Source organism: Corythoichthys intestinalis, chromosome 2 (genome assembly GCF_030265065.1).
Source record: "Corythoichthys intestinalis isolate RoL2023-P3 chromosome 2, ASM3026506v1, whole genome shotgun sequence".
NCBI lineage: Eukaryota > Metazoa > Chordata > Actinopteri > Syngnathiformes > Syngnathidae > Corythoichthys > Corythoichthys intestinalis.
In genome coordinates this window covers 55,872,335-55,887,021 of record NC_080396.1, presented here as the reverse complement: position 1 = coordinate 55,887,021, position 14,687 = coordinate 55,872,335, and the positions used below count along the sequence as shown (strand labels likewise).

At 39.3% G+C, this 14,687-nt stretch overlaps 1 protein-coding gene across 6 annotated transcripts in view; it reads right to left on the bottom strand.

Annotated features, from left to right (window-relative positions):
• Positions 1–10,192: 10,192 nt before the first annotated feature.
• cenpe (centromere protein E) overlaps positions 10,193–14,687 on the bottom strand; it is a 55,173-nt gene continuing 50,678 nt past the window's right edge. For 3 of the 6 annotated variants that reach the window (XM_057830430.1, XM_057830434.1, XM_057830431.1), the window contains 5 exons: positions 14,276–14,367; positions 14,100–14,197; positions 12,354–12,474; positions 11,951–12,273; positions 10,195–10,391 (listed from right to left, as the gene is read on the bottom strand). In XM_057830430.1, the coding sequence (XP_057686413.1) occupies positions 10,339–10,391; positions 11,951–12,273; positions 12,354–12,474; positions 14,100–14,197; positions 14,276–14,367 (687 nt within the window). In that variant the 3' untranslated portion in view covers positions 10,195–10,338. Of the gene's footprint in view, positions 10,392–11,950; positions 12,274–12,353; positions 12,475–14,099; positions 14,198–14,275; positions 14,368–14,687 lie in introns of all 6 variants that reach the window. The other 3 variants (XM_057830432.1, XM_057830433.1, XM_057830435.1) reach the window with 2 other exon arrangements.

The window sequence follows — 14,687 nt, the reverse complement described above, 5'->3', positions numbered from 1 at the left end:
CTCAGGCAGTCCCGTGGGATTTGCTCCAGGAGTTGACACGCTGTCCAATTCTCCTTAGACTAGTGCCAGATCTGGAACTGATTGCTGGCTGTAGGTTTGATTAATTTCCAGTGAGGTTGGAACTCCGCCAAGTCTGCAGTTTCCTAATTATTATGGACAGAATTCTTAGGTGCAATCGAAGTGTTGGTGGCTTCACCATTAAATCACAATTTTCTTCGTACTGTAGATTATGTTGTTGTATTGGCTTCATACATTTACAACAGTGGGAGTGACTGAGAGGATACATTATCCATATATAGGTATAGATGTTTGTATGTTATTTTTTCTCACTGTGCTTGTTACCAAAATTGCAGGTCACATCAAGGCGGTCAGTGAAGTCAAGTTGAACAAAAGAGAGGAATTAATGGGAAGAGATTTGAACTGTCTCTTTTGAAAGTGTGTTCCACCAGTGGAAAACTAAGTCTGTTGGAAAAGTTTTTAATAGTCACAGTTCTAAGGTAAGGAAATAACTGAAACATTTTGCATTTACAAAACTCACTAAAATCTGGACTCAAATTGTCTTTGGTTTCCAGGGTTTATTTTTTAATGTTTTCATTCAGGTTTTAATAACTTTTTATAGTAGACTGCATACAAACATTCGGTAAATGTAGTTCTCTTACAGTATGAGCTTCTTAAGAAAAGGTGGCTCAGGGTTGGGGAACAACTACTGTACAACTGAGCAACACCATCCCACCACACAGCAATGCTGCATTTTTCCTTTTACTATACTATTGAAATATTACTTACCACCATTTCACCCACTACTTAACTGCATTGTATAAGTAATACTAGTGCTTCTAAAAAAAAATTGCATATTGTGATAAAGTTAATTCTTTTCTGTAATGTACGGATAAACATTAGACTTTCATATATTTTAGATTCATTACACACAACTGAAGTAGTTCAAGCCTATTATTGTTTTCATATTTTATTTGGGCAAAAAGAAAAACCAAAAATCCCTATCCCAAAAAAATAGCATATCCTGAAAAGGTACTCTAAAGAAGCTACTAACTTAATCATCTGAATCAACGAATTAACTCAAAACACCTGCAAAAGATTCCTGAGGCTTGTAAAAACTCCCGGCCTGGTTCATAACTCAAAACCGCAATCATGGTAAAGACCTGACTGCTGTCCAGAATGCCATCATTGACACCCTCAAGCAAGAGGCTAAGACACAGAAATTTCTGAGCGAATAGGCTGTTCCCAGAGTGCTGTATCAAGGCACCTCAGTGGGAAGTCTGTGGGAAGGAAAAAGTGTGGCAGGAAACGCTGCACAACCAGAAGAGGTGACCGCACCCTGAGAAAGCTTGTGGAGAAGGGCCGATTCCAGACCTTGGGGGACCTGCAGAAATAGTGGACTGAGTCTGGAGTAGAAACATCTAGAGCCACCGTGCAAAGGCACGTGCTGGAAATGGGCTACAGGTGCTGCATTCCCCAGGTCAAGCCACTTTTGAACCTGAAACAGCGGCAGAAGCGCCTGACCTGGGCTACAGAGAAGCAGCACTGGACTGTTGCTTAGTGGTCCAAAGTACTTTTATCAGATGAAAGAAAATATTGCATGTCATTCGGAAATCAAGGTGCCAGAGTTTGGAGGAACACTGGGGAGAAGGAAACACCAAAGTGCCTGAAATCCAGTGTCAAGACCCACAGTCAGTTGCCACGTTTACATGGAGCCAAATATTCCAATTACAATCGGAATATTTGTTCAAACCGAATAAAGTGTTCCATATAAACACCTCATTCGGAATGAACAGGCCCAAACCGAATGGAATTTCATTCCGATTCACAGGGGTGGAATATTCCTTTTCCCAAACCGATTAGAAGTAAAATTATATCATGTAAACAGGGAAGCGGAATGGTGTCTGGTTGCGTTCTTTCTGCACATGCTCCGTACTGACGTGGTGACGTCACTTTGTGACGTAAGTAACATCACTTGCAACATGGCTTCCAAGCACAGCGCACCTAATTGGAGTCCGGCGGAAAGATTGTATTTAATTCAAACTTTAAAAGAATTGAATATAATTGCTTGCTTAGACGGGCGTAAAACGAGGAACAGTGAACTATTTAAAAAAGTTCACGAGAGGTTACACGAAGCCGGAATAGACCGGAGCGTTGACCAGATTAGAAACCGGTGGAAAACCAGCTACTACAAGGCAAAAGAGCAAAACAGCAGAAGCGGATACGACCCCACAAACACAACAAGTGGGTTAAAGTTAAAACAGCAGCACTCCGACGATCGATCTCCATGTTTTGCAACGTGACGCTTTGTTTTGATTAATCTGCGCATGTCAGACGGCAGTTGTCAAACGTCCTTTCGGAATAAAGGCAGTCACATGTAAACGCTGGATCGGAATAGATGAAGTGACATGTAAACAGCTGATCTGAAATTTCCATTCGGAATGATTTGAATCGGTATGAATAAAAGTCAGCATGTAAACGTGGCTAGTGATGGTCTGGGGTGCCGTGTCAGCTGCTGGTGTTGGTCTACTGTGTTTTATCAAGAGCAGGGTCAATGCAGCAAGCTATCAGGAGATTTTGGATCGCTTCATGCTTCCAGCTGCTGAAAAGCTTTATGGAGATAATTTCATTTTTCAGCACGACCTGGCACCTGCTCACAGTGCCAAAACCACTGGTAAATGGTTTACTGACCATTGCATTACTGTGCTCAATTGGGCTGCCAACTCTCCTGACCTGAACCCCAAACAGAATATGTGGGATATTGTGAAGAGGAAGTTGAGAGACACCAGACCCAACACTGTGGATGAGTTTAAGGCTGCTATCGAAGCATCCTGGGCCTCCATAACACCTCAGCAGTGCCACAGGCTGATTTCCTCCATGCCACGCCGCATTGAAGCAGTCATTTCTGCAAAAGGATTCCCGACCAAGTATTGAGTGCATAGCTGATATAATTAATTGAAGGTTGACTTTTTTGTATTAGAAAACACATTTTTTTTGTATTGGTCGGATGAAATATGCTAATTATTTGAGATAGGGATTTTTGGTTTTTCTAGACTTCTTTTTGCCAAAATCATCAATATTAAAACAATAAAAGGCTTGAACTACTTCAGTGGTAATGAATCTAAAATATATGAAAGTCTAACGTTTATCCGTACATTACAGAAAAGAATGAACTTTATCACAATATGCTAATTGTTTTAGAAGGACACTAAATCTGTAAATCACTAAATCAAGATCTGTATTGCAGGAAAAAATGTCAAACTTTTAGGTTGATGGACTTAAGTGAACTGATTACAATGAACATCAACATGGGCAAAACCAGTAGAGGGAAATTGTGGGCAGGTTTGTCTAACAGGTAAAACCGGACTAAAAAATGTGACTAACAGTAACACTTATTACCAGGTGGATCATATTTGTGGTGCAGAGAACAGTATTTTAAGGGGGTGTCTTAGCAGAAAAACAACCTTTCGAATAGAGCTCTGTGATTTTGGTATTGAGCTGCCAGTGCTGGAGGGCTGGGTCCCTGGCCATCTCTCAAGTGTTACACCTACAGTAGGAACACAACAGATGAAAATAGGAAAAAAATAACAGTACAATTTTTAATCTGAAAGAAAAAAAAACATTACATCGATGTGATTTTGTTTAACTATTCTATGTTCTCAATGTGTCTCAGAATTAAAAACTCCCACTGAAATCCTATACTGTAAAATGTATGATGTACAGTATGAAATCAATAAAAATCATGGACTTTTGCCAAAACACAAACCTGGTTGAAAACTTACTATAAATGGGATACAGTATAGATTGGTCCCGAGGAAGACTGTCAAACGGGCTTTTCCCCCACAAAGACAACTCACTAGCATTATCTCCATTGGAAATCTGGAGTCAAATGCTGAATGGATAATAAACACTTGTGGCGTGATTAATAAACACAGTGTGATCTGATCAGTGTGATCAGTGTGTATAATGTAGGGTGAGAAGCTACGTCATCCGGGAGGGGCTTCGAGTAGAGCCGCTCCTCCTCCGCATCAGGAGGAGCCAGATGAGGACGCCTCCTTGGTGAGGTGTTCCGGGCAGGGCCCACTTGGAGGAGGCTGTGGGCCACCCAAAGACACGCTGGGGAGACTTTACCCTGGCTGGCATGAGAACACCCTTGGTGGCTGGGGAGCGGGAAGTCTGGGCTTCCCTAATGAAGCTGCTGCCCCCGTGACCTGACCTCGGACAAGCAGTACAAAATGGATGGATGAATGGATCTAAATTCTTTGTCCAAAAATACAAAATAGAAGTGAAGCATTGTATCCAAAACTACAGGAGCACTCAGAGTGCAGAACCCCGCTAAATCAGGCAAATTGCAAATGTCATTGACTAGGTCATTTTAAATTCTGGAGAATTCCGGGAAAACCAGAAGACTAGTCACGGTTTCACTTGGTTCTCGGTGCCATGTCCTTTTCAGTACAACAGTGTGAATGTGAGTGCAAATGGTTTTTCCTCAATAAACCTTGCAGTGTTGGATATGGATTTGAGTCAGATCATCAGATACGGCACCATGTCTTTCTGTGACATCTCGTTTCTTTAGTCTACTGGTTTGTTACCAAACCTCGAGCTGCATCAACGTGGCCAATGAAGTTGAGCAAGAGAGACTTTAATGAGAAAAGAGATTAGAACTATTTGTGCTAAAATATATCTTAGAAAGGTGTAGTTTTGTATATAGAAATGGAAGCTGCAGCAGCAAACATGAGGGACATAATAAACGCTGATTGTGAGATTAGCATGGTGCCCTTATAATTATCAATGTCGACTAGAATCCTGTTCCTTCATTTCATTTTAAAAAGAAACTTCAACAATATACAGTGCCTTGCAAAAGTATTCGCCCCCCTTTGTAGCGCCACCTTTTGCTCCAATTACAGCTGCAAGTCGCTTGGGGTATGTTTCTATCAGTTTTGCACATCGAGAGACTGACATTCTTGCCCATTCTTCCTTGCAAAACAGCTCCAGCTCAGTGAGGTTGGATGGAGAGTGTTTGTGAACAGCAGTCTTCAGCTCTTTCCACAGATCCTCGATTGGATTCAGGTCTGGACTTTGACTTGGTCATTCTAACACCTGGATACGTTTATTTTTTAACCATTCCATTGTAGATTTGGCTTTATGTTTTGGATCATTGTCCTGTTGGAAGATAAATCTCCGTCCCAGTCTCAGGTCTTGTGCAGATACCAACAGGTTTTCTTCCAGAATGTTCCCGTATTTGGCTGCATCCATTTTCCCGTCAATTTTAACCATCTTCCCTGTCCCTGCTGAAGAAAAGCAGGCCCAAACCATGATGCTCCCACCACCATGTTTGATAGTGGGGATGGTGTGTTCAGGGTGATGAGATGTGTTGCTTTTACGCCAAACATATCGTTTTGCATTGTGGCCAAAAAGTTCAATTTTGGTTTCATCTGACCAGAGCACCTTCTTCCACATGTTTGGTGTGTCTCCCAGGTGGCTTGTGGCAAACTTTAAACGAGACTTTTTATGGATATCTCTGAGAAATGGCTTTCTTCTTGCCACTCTTCCATAAAGGCCAGATTTGTGCAGTGTACGACTGATTGTTGTCCTATGGACAGACTCTCCCACCTCAGCTGTAGATCTCTGCAGTTCATCCAGAGTGATCATGGGCCTCTTGGCTGCATCTCTGATCAGTTTTCTCCTTGTTTGAGAAGAAAGTGTGGAAGGACGGCCGGGTCTTGGTAGATTTGCAGTGGTCTGATGCTCCTTCCATTTCAATATGATGGCTTGCACTGTGCTCCTTGAGATGTTTAAAGCGTGGGAAATCTTTTTGTATCCAAATCCGGCTTTAAACTTCTCCACAACAGTATCTCGGACCTGCCTGGTGTGTTCCTTGGTTTTCATAATGCTCCCTGCATTTTAAACAGAACCCTGAGACTATCACAGAGCAGGTGCATTTATACGGAGACTTGATTACACACAGGTGGATTCTATTTATCATCATCGGTCATTTAGGACAACATTGGATTATTCAGAGATCTTCACTGAACTTCTGGAGTGAGTTTGCTGCACTGAAAGTAAAGGGGCCGAATAATATTGCACGCCCCACTTTTCAGTTTTTTATTTGTTAAAAAAGTTTAAATTATCCAATAAATGTTGTTCCACTTCGCGATTGTGTCCCACTTGTTGTTGATTCTTGACAAAAAAATTAAATTTCATATCTTTATGTTTGAAGCCTGAAATGTGGCGAAAGGTTGCAAGATTCAAGGGGGCCGAATACTTTTGCAAGGCACTGTAGGTTTGCATAGGGACGGTAGGGACATAACACGACCAACTTTTAAGGATGCTCATATTGTCCCCACCAAGTTTTAAGCAACCTTATTTGTATTGTATAAAGAGTTCAGTTATGTAGGTAATTTATATCATTTTGTTTTATGTTTTAAGGATAGAATTGACCCTACTATTATTAAGTGATGAATTTACATTATTTTCAGACTTGCATTAACACCTTTTCATTTGCTGAATGTGCCGGACCGTTATTATTTGATTTAACCTAATCTGCACGTTTGATTGGCTGATGACATGCCCCCCCCCACACACACATACACTTGCACACCCCAGACAAAAATACAACATGTCGACAACATGCCGCCTCCTCCGACCCCTTTGAAGAGGAGGGGTATTAAGTTTTTTTCCGGCCGGCAGCAGTTACTGTAAGGAATGTAAAAGACGTCGGTGATGTGGACATGGGAAACACATCACTAATTTTGCTACCGAAAGTCCGACCTGCATCAGAGTTAGCATAACATTACACTTTGTGAACATGCTAACCTGCAAAACTCGTGGGAAGCTGCTTAAAGAGAAATGTCCTGTATTTGTTTTCGGCTGTTATGAGTTTTTTTCCTCAGTTATATTTATTAATTTAGACAATGTTGAGTGGTCCAAAGACAAATGTTTATTTTTTTTACATTCCTGGACAGTTAAGAGATTATTAATAGGTTTGTATTTATTGCGCATGCTGAATTTGCTAATAAAATCCAGAAATTATAATCTGGAAGTTTTCAAAAAGTTTTTAGTAGTTTTCGAAAACAAAAGGTTTGAATCAAGCGTTTTATCGCCTGAACCAATACAAATGAAAGTTAGTATAAGTCAAAACAGATTTATTTTGCATTGATCATTTGGCCTATCAATTAATTAGGTTCATATTCATGAGAAATGTTGCCCTGACCCCCGTTCACCTAATCTGTTTGGGTTTAATAATGTCCCTTCCTAAGCAAAAATTGTACATGCAGGTTATGGTTATTTTGTCCCTACCAATGTTAAGACCAAACCTACCCCCTTGCAATATAGATCATTAATATAAATATTAAGCAATTTTGGTCCCAAAAAAGACCTCTGAGGTACCCTATGAGAAATACTGAGGTATTTCGATGACCATTTCACCATTTACATAATGTAGCCTACCCGTTAGATAATTTCTCATCCACTCCCCAGCAAACCCCGATACCGTACGGTTGTTCAATACCGATAGCGTTCAATTTGTTGAGCAAAATTGTTTGATCAATCGTGTCAAAGGCTTTCTTTAGATCATTAAAAATTACAACTGCATGTTTTTTTTTTTTTTCATCATCCAATGCATTTGGTTTCTTCTATTCCATCGGTGATTGCCATTGAGGTGGTTGTCTTTGCTCTAAAACCATTCAGGCCCTGGTAAATCATGTTGTGCCATCATTATAAACACATCATTTATACCATTTTACTGCTTTCGAGCTAAATATTTGGAACTTAAAAAAAAAAGTCAATATTGTAAACCTACTGTACAAGTGGTTTTTAAAATTAATAACAAGTAGCGTTCTGACTTTTAGTCGGTGCAAAATTTTCATTATCTCTGTGGCGCTGAATTACTGAAGTCCCGGTAAATTAACTGATATCCCACCGGTTAAATATTTTGACGGCCTGATGCATACTTCTAAAAACATATAGAAAATTAGGTTATTTCACGGGGCAATGTGTTAAGATGTCTATGCATATAGTTGAAGAAATTACCTCGCTCAAAAAGACAGTAAGGTTTCACCAGGTTGTAAAAATAGGCCTCATTTTAGAATTTGTTTCCCCTGTTTGCCAGGGGCAGGAGCCACTGACAGTACAACAGAGTTAAGCAGAGATGTTGAACAGGAATGTGCATGAATGTAAAATTGACAACCTGGCTTTGCATGGCAAGGAGACACTCTAGTAAAAATAAAAATACAAATAGAGAGAAAAAAAAAAAAACTAACCGCCCTGCTAAAGCAAAAAACAAAAAAATCTAGCATATGCCTATGCCGTTTTCTGTACCAATAAGACTAGTTCCACAACAACAACTCCAACAAGGTTCTGCAATACATATTCACTACCAGTACCAAAACAACAAATCCTGTAAGTTTATGATTAATTTGTTGTGTTTTGGTTTTGCTGGTATAGAAACCATTCTATGTTAAACTTCTTAGTAGTGGGGTATTCAGATTCTGAGACATTCCAGGGTTTTAGACAGTAAACTCGACAAAAATACATCCCGCAGGCCATTCAACACCATGCCAAAAGGTCCAATAAAGCCCACGGGGATTGTTCGCCCTCAGGCACGTTTTAGTTCATTTATACATATTCTCATTTTGAAATCTATATTTTTCACACAAGTATGTTACAACACGAAGTACTAGGACTCATTTGTGACACGTACATATGAGTATTTTGCATGATGGATATTTACACCAAAAGATATGCAGCTCATTAGCCTCCAAAAACAAAACAAAAAAATCATGTCACTGGACTATAAACCAGAGTTCAACGAATAGATTTCGCCTTGAGAATTTAAGAGAATTGATGGTGTAATAATTACATACTCCACATAAATATTTTTGCAAGTGGATTTTTTTTTTTTTTTTTTTAAAATAAGTAAAATATAAATTTTGTTTCACCATTTAAAGAATTTCAGTCAGGAAAAGAAACATTTGCAAATCATTCATAAACCTTTGCAAAACAGGTTTGGAAACTATCTATTTTACTGCATATCCATTTAATCCCAAAAATCATGCTTTATTTCACTGTTAATTTGTATGCTTTCGCCTCAACGTCCGTCCTACAACAAAGGGCTAGTGTGCTCCCTGTTGGTTTAAAATTGAAACTGCAATGAAAAATTTAAAACTGATGAAACGCTGATATTTTGTAAGATTAGAAATTATTTAAATAAATTATATGGAAAAACTATGGCAGCCATTTCGGTCCTATTTAATCATGGTATTCTCTTTGGAACTGTTGTATTACATTTATCAATGTTTTACTCCAATTGTATTGCTATTCAGCAATTTTCTGCACAGCTAAACAGGTTGAAACGATACTCAACTGTATGCAAGGGAATAGTTCACAAGTGGGGGGAGAATTTTGTGGAAAATGTTTCTGCTTATTGCAAAGTATAGTACAAAGTACTTTCACACCTTTGCAAGTAAGCACTCAACTGTAAGTACCGTACAATTATAAATTTGGCCCACTATAAATAGGAACGTCAGGGATAATATGTCAACTGGGAAAATGAGGCTGTAGCCAGTTGAAATAGGCACTCTTCATATTTCATTTTGTTCAGATGCCTTAATGGTATTCTTTGAAGGAAGCTTGTAATTTAGCCTTCTTTTGCAATAGATTAGTACAAGAAAAAACAAGCAAAAAAAAAGGTAATAAATTGGAACCAAAGTATTTTGGTGACTCTTTAATAATGAATTAGTGGCTGCCAGTTTTTGACATCAGATTTTCATCCATTAAGCTCCTTTATGCTCCCCGGCCTAGAGGCCTGCGCAGGTGATCCTGGTGCTTGGGTGGGGGTGTCCCCCTCCGATGTGTTGTGCAAACCCTGACTGAGTTATTTTTTTATTTTAATAATTATTTAGTTCATCCAGCATGCAGTGCCATGCACTCGAGTGACACTGGTTTAATCTGGTGTTTTTCTTGTGCAGGAAATTATTCTCCCTGCTGTCCCCAGCCTCCTCCACTGGTAAATTCGAGCCCAGTTTGTAGTTCCTCCCTTCCAGTGTGTTGTTGCTCCCGATTTGTTTTATAATTGTAAAATTACACTACACACCAAGGGCACAGTAAAAGTGTCTTAGGACTTCATTTTTTGTGAATTGGCAACAACAGAATGGACAGTTTTTTTTTTCGTGTGCATCTTACATGTGGCTTGTGTAAACAACTGCTATATGTTTTAACTCCTACAGCAATGGAATGGTTTCCACTACAAATAATTATTGAACTTGAACAATAACTTGTAAAACACTTTAATGAAATTTAAATCATTAAATGAGAACAGGACAGCTTTACATATGTTTAGCTTCATTGTGTAATGCAATCATTTGGCTTCTGGGAGTTCTCGTCTGATTTGGCATCTGTAAAAAAAAAAAAAAAATTCATTAAAGGGATATCCAGGCATTTTGATGATTTGTTTCTAAATATGCGCTGAGAACAATTGAGTTCAGACATAGCAAGAAACGCTCCTTGTCAAAGCTGCCAGGATTTTTGGAGCGGGCTTAAATAGAGGGTCAGATGGTATCACAACTCTTGCTTTCTGGACCACCCCTACCACTATAAAACGCCAAGTAGGCTGTCAGTGACTGCTTTCCATGCCGGCACAAGTACCTTCTCATCTCACCTACTCACACACCTCGGTTTTGAACCTGAAGGGCTTTCCTTGAAAAAAAGTGTGCAGTGGTAATTGGCAAAACACCCAATGATTTCAAGGTCCACTACAGATGATGTGTCCACACATTCTGAACTAACAATAGCAATATAATTATTTTTTTCTAATGTAAAAGAGCTTTAATGTTATATAAATTAGATAAATTACGAAAGACCTTAAATTCTAAATATATAATTAAAAAAAAACATAACAATGAAAAGATTAAATTCAATGGGGGGGGGGGGATTGTCCAACTGATCTTGGTCTGGGTTCACATGACGTGCAAATGGTATCTCTTGGCTGCAATGATGTGATCATAGCAGAGTGGACAGCCTTTGAGTTCCTGATACAACTACATTCAGATTATCACACTGCCTGAGCCAAATGTATTTGACCCCATGTCAACTTTGCAAAAGTGGCAACTTGCCGAATGATACGGTACTTCATGACAGTCTTAGGGCACTGTAATAAACACTCAAATGAAGTGTAACTCAGTGAAAGTAATTCAGAAACAAAAGAATATGCATTTGAGATGCCTTCAAACAATGGAGACAGCTGATGAGGAAAAAAAAAAAGACTACAACGCTAAATTTGCCCAACTTCCCTTCAAAAAGTGATTTACTTTTGAGTTTTTCTTCAGTACTTTCCTGTATGATAAATTAACAATAGGAATATTAACACATTTGGCATGTTCATGCTAAAGTATTGTAGCATCGATAGGGTCTTTACACATGTACATACGAGACTGTATATTGGTCGGTAAAATGGAGGGAGGAATAATATCGTCTTTGTGGCAACTGTCAATGCATTATCAAACGAAATATTATTTGCCACTGTGTTGATATGTTGTCTAGAAAAGTACTTAAATTCTCTTGCCCGTCAGGGAGAAAGAAGAACTTGTGGTGCTCTAACTCAGCTTTTTTTTTTTTTTTTTACTGTATCTTATCTGTATCTAAAAAGCTGAAGTTACGTGGTGCTTGCAACCAGCGACTTTTTGTTTGTTTTGAACTTCTTTGTATTAATTCCAAGATGACCTTGACACCAGCTATGAAAATTGTTGCTTCTTTGTCTGTGCCACCGGCTGCTAGAAAAGGATAAGAGCAGTTAACCCCGCATGCAAATGTATCAATTGGTTAACACGCAAAACTTGATTGACCAACTACCAGCACTTGCACCTGACCCATTTGGAACATTGGGCAGCTCTCACAAAAAGAAATGCACTTTTCATAGAAACTGCAGTACAACATGCATTTTTTTCCTAGTGTTTACCTGCAGTTAATCCGAGAGTAGAGTTATCGAAGAAATGCGCCGGACGTGTTCTTGCTAGGGACTCTCCATACCCGTCGTCATCAAAAAACTTGCTTTTTGGAGAGTTAAGGGGCACTTGGGGTGTATTGAAACGCATCTTGGGGGAGCCAAGGATGTTTTGGGGCTTCTGTGGTGACTGAAGCAAGACACTGATGCTCGCTGGAAGTCCCCGTTTGGTGGGCGTACTTGGGGGTGAAGGCTTAACATCCGCTTTACTCTTGTACTTCATCTTGACAGCTCTGTTTTTCCATTTGTTAAGGTCAGCCTGCTGGGTGGAAATGACACTGAAGAGGAATAGAACACAACATGTCAGAAGACATTCTACATGTTAAGCACCACCAGGTATTCCAAAAGACAATCTCACTTTTCAAGATGGGCGATTTTAACTTGAAGCTGTTTGACATACTCATTTTGCACAACACTGCTTTTGTTCCCCAAACTTCGAGGGTTTAGCAGTCTATCGGCAAGTTCTTCACCCTGCAGGACTATAGAAATATTTAAGTGTTAGAACGATTTGAAGCTTTTCTAACACCAAGTGCTCAACTTAGGTATTCATTTATGAATTTGCAACAATCTAAAAGAAATATGCGAATGTTTTTCTAGTGGGATACATATATAGAGTGGAAATATTGTATATTCTCATATCAGAAACCCCTCTTTCAGATGTATGTCAAAATATGATACGGATTAGATACTTATCAGTGCAGACTAAAAAGACAGCTCGAATATTTTTCTGACCTGACCACATGTTGAAAATTGAAAACAATGTAAAACTGGAGACCGTAAGGTACCGTAACACTTATCCAACAGCAACAAGAAAAATTGAAGGTTCACTATTTTAGTTGAAAAGAACAAGCAATTTTTCCACAGTTGGGTCTCACCTTAACCACCCCCATCACTAGCCTGGTAAGCCAGCCCGACTTTCGCCAGTTATAAAATACATGGCAAGTCAATCTGGTATTCTGGGGTTTGGGCTGGATTTCAAAATCAATGCTAGTGGTGGTGCTAACAAGCACAAACAATCTAAAAGAACCAGTCACAGAAGCAAGGATGTGACGTAAACGGAATGTAACTCTTGTTGTAGTCAATTTGTAGTTTTCAAACAATCATGGCATGCAGTCACAATAACTGCCTTTTTTATGTGGGAAAACCGCATTTTTTATGTGAAAGATCTCAGAGTACAAGGTGTATCGTCTTGTATGATACTTGTTTTTGAAAAGGAAACCAACGCCAAAAATCTGTTTGAAAGATTTAGAGTTAGGTTTGCCTTTGACTATGTGCGCAAGTTGAGCACAATTCGTTCTCTTTAGATCCGAATGAGACATTACATCGTATAAGCAAGAGCAAAAGAAGTGCCATCAAGTCTCCCAGAGCAGCCTCTCTGTTGGATACACGTGAAAACAGATGAGAACGCACAACACTATCAAACACAGATGAGAACGCACACCTTCAAACACTTCTGGGAGTGTACACAAATATTCGGCGTCACTCCCAGCATGATGCACCACAAAGTCCTGCCTTGCATGCTTCGTCGGTCGAAATGGGTGGTTATCCATTTGAAACCACAGAAAACCAGACTGACCAAAATGTGACAGATGTTCAAAAAGTGGAGCAGAAATTAAAAAAAAAAAAAAATTGAGTTCACTTATTTTGGCTTGAACATTTACTTGAAATGCAATATCACATCAAACTTTGCAAAATCTTTACACCCCAATGAAAAAACACACCTAAAATCAATACAATTTCATATGGGGGATTTTATTTTTCCCTGCAACCATTGTTTTTTGTATTACAGACGCGGTTTACAACATTGGCCAGCAAAGAGTTCCCTGTGACATAAAGTTTGACTTTATCACTGGAATCTCCTATGAAAGATGTAATTGATAATGCTAATGGGATTAAATTGGGGCGGAAAAAAAAAAAGACTTTAAATAATATCATTTTTGTACAGGCAACAAATAATTAAATCTTAACATGTCACATGCCTACTTCAAACTTTCCCAACACATTTTAGGAACAAATCGCCCATCTCATTTTGATGAATTCTTCGAACTACTACACTGCTGTATTTTATGACAAGTGGTGTAAAGTTTGAGAACAACTTCCTTACATGACTCCTCTCCTTGCTGCTGCAACGTCCTAAGGGTTTCCTTCAGTTTCCTGATAGACTCTTCCTTCAAATGCAAAGCCATGTCCTTCCTCTCCATCCTGTCCAGAGAGTATTAGAGGCAGATTGTTCAGAACTGGCGAGAATATGGTACTGGTACTATAGTGGCCAGTACTTACTCTTGTCGATGTTCATCAGAAGCAGCTCTCAACTCCAGTTCCATCTTGAACAGTTGAGCTTGGACTTTCTGTAGCTCAGCAGCTTCAGGTTTCTATACCAGAAACGATGACCAAGTGTTTTTGAGGGGTTGTCAGAGGTATAAACCAGGACTACGTCAGTTGTGCGCATTTCAGTATCTTAAGTAGTCAATTAAGTCTGTACGGTTCCGTTGTATGTGAAAGCAGTTCAGTAGTGCATGGATAAAAATTTTGTTTGAAATTCTGTAGTGTGTTCGAATTTTTGAGAGTGAATGGGTGTGTGTGTGTGTGTGTGTGTGTGTTGGGGGGGGGGGGGGGGGGGGGGGGGTTCATCGGTGGATGTGATTGGAGACCATCGTGAATTATATTTCCATCAGGAGCATTGGGGATACAA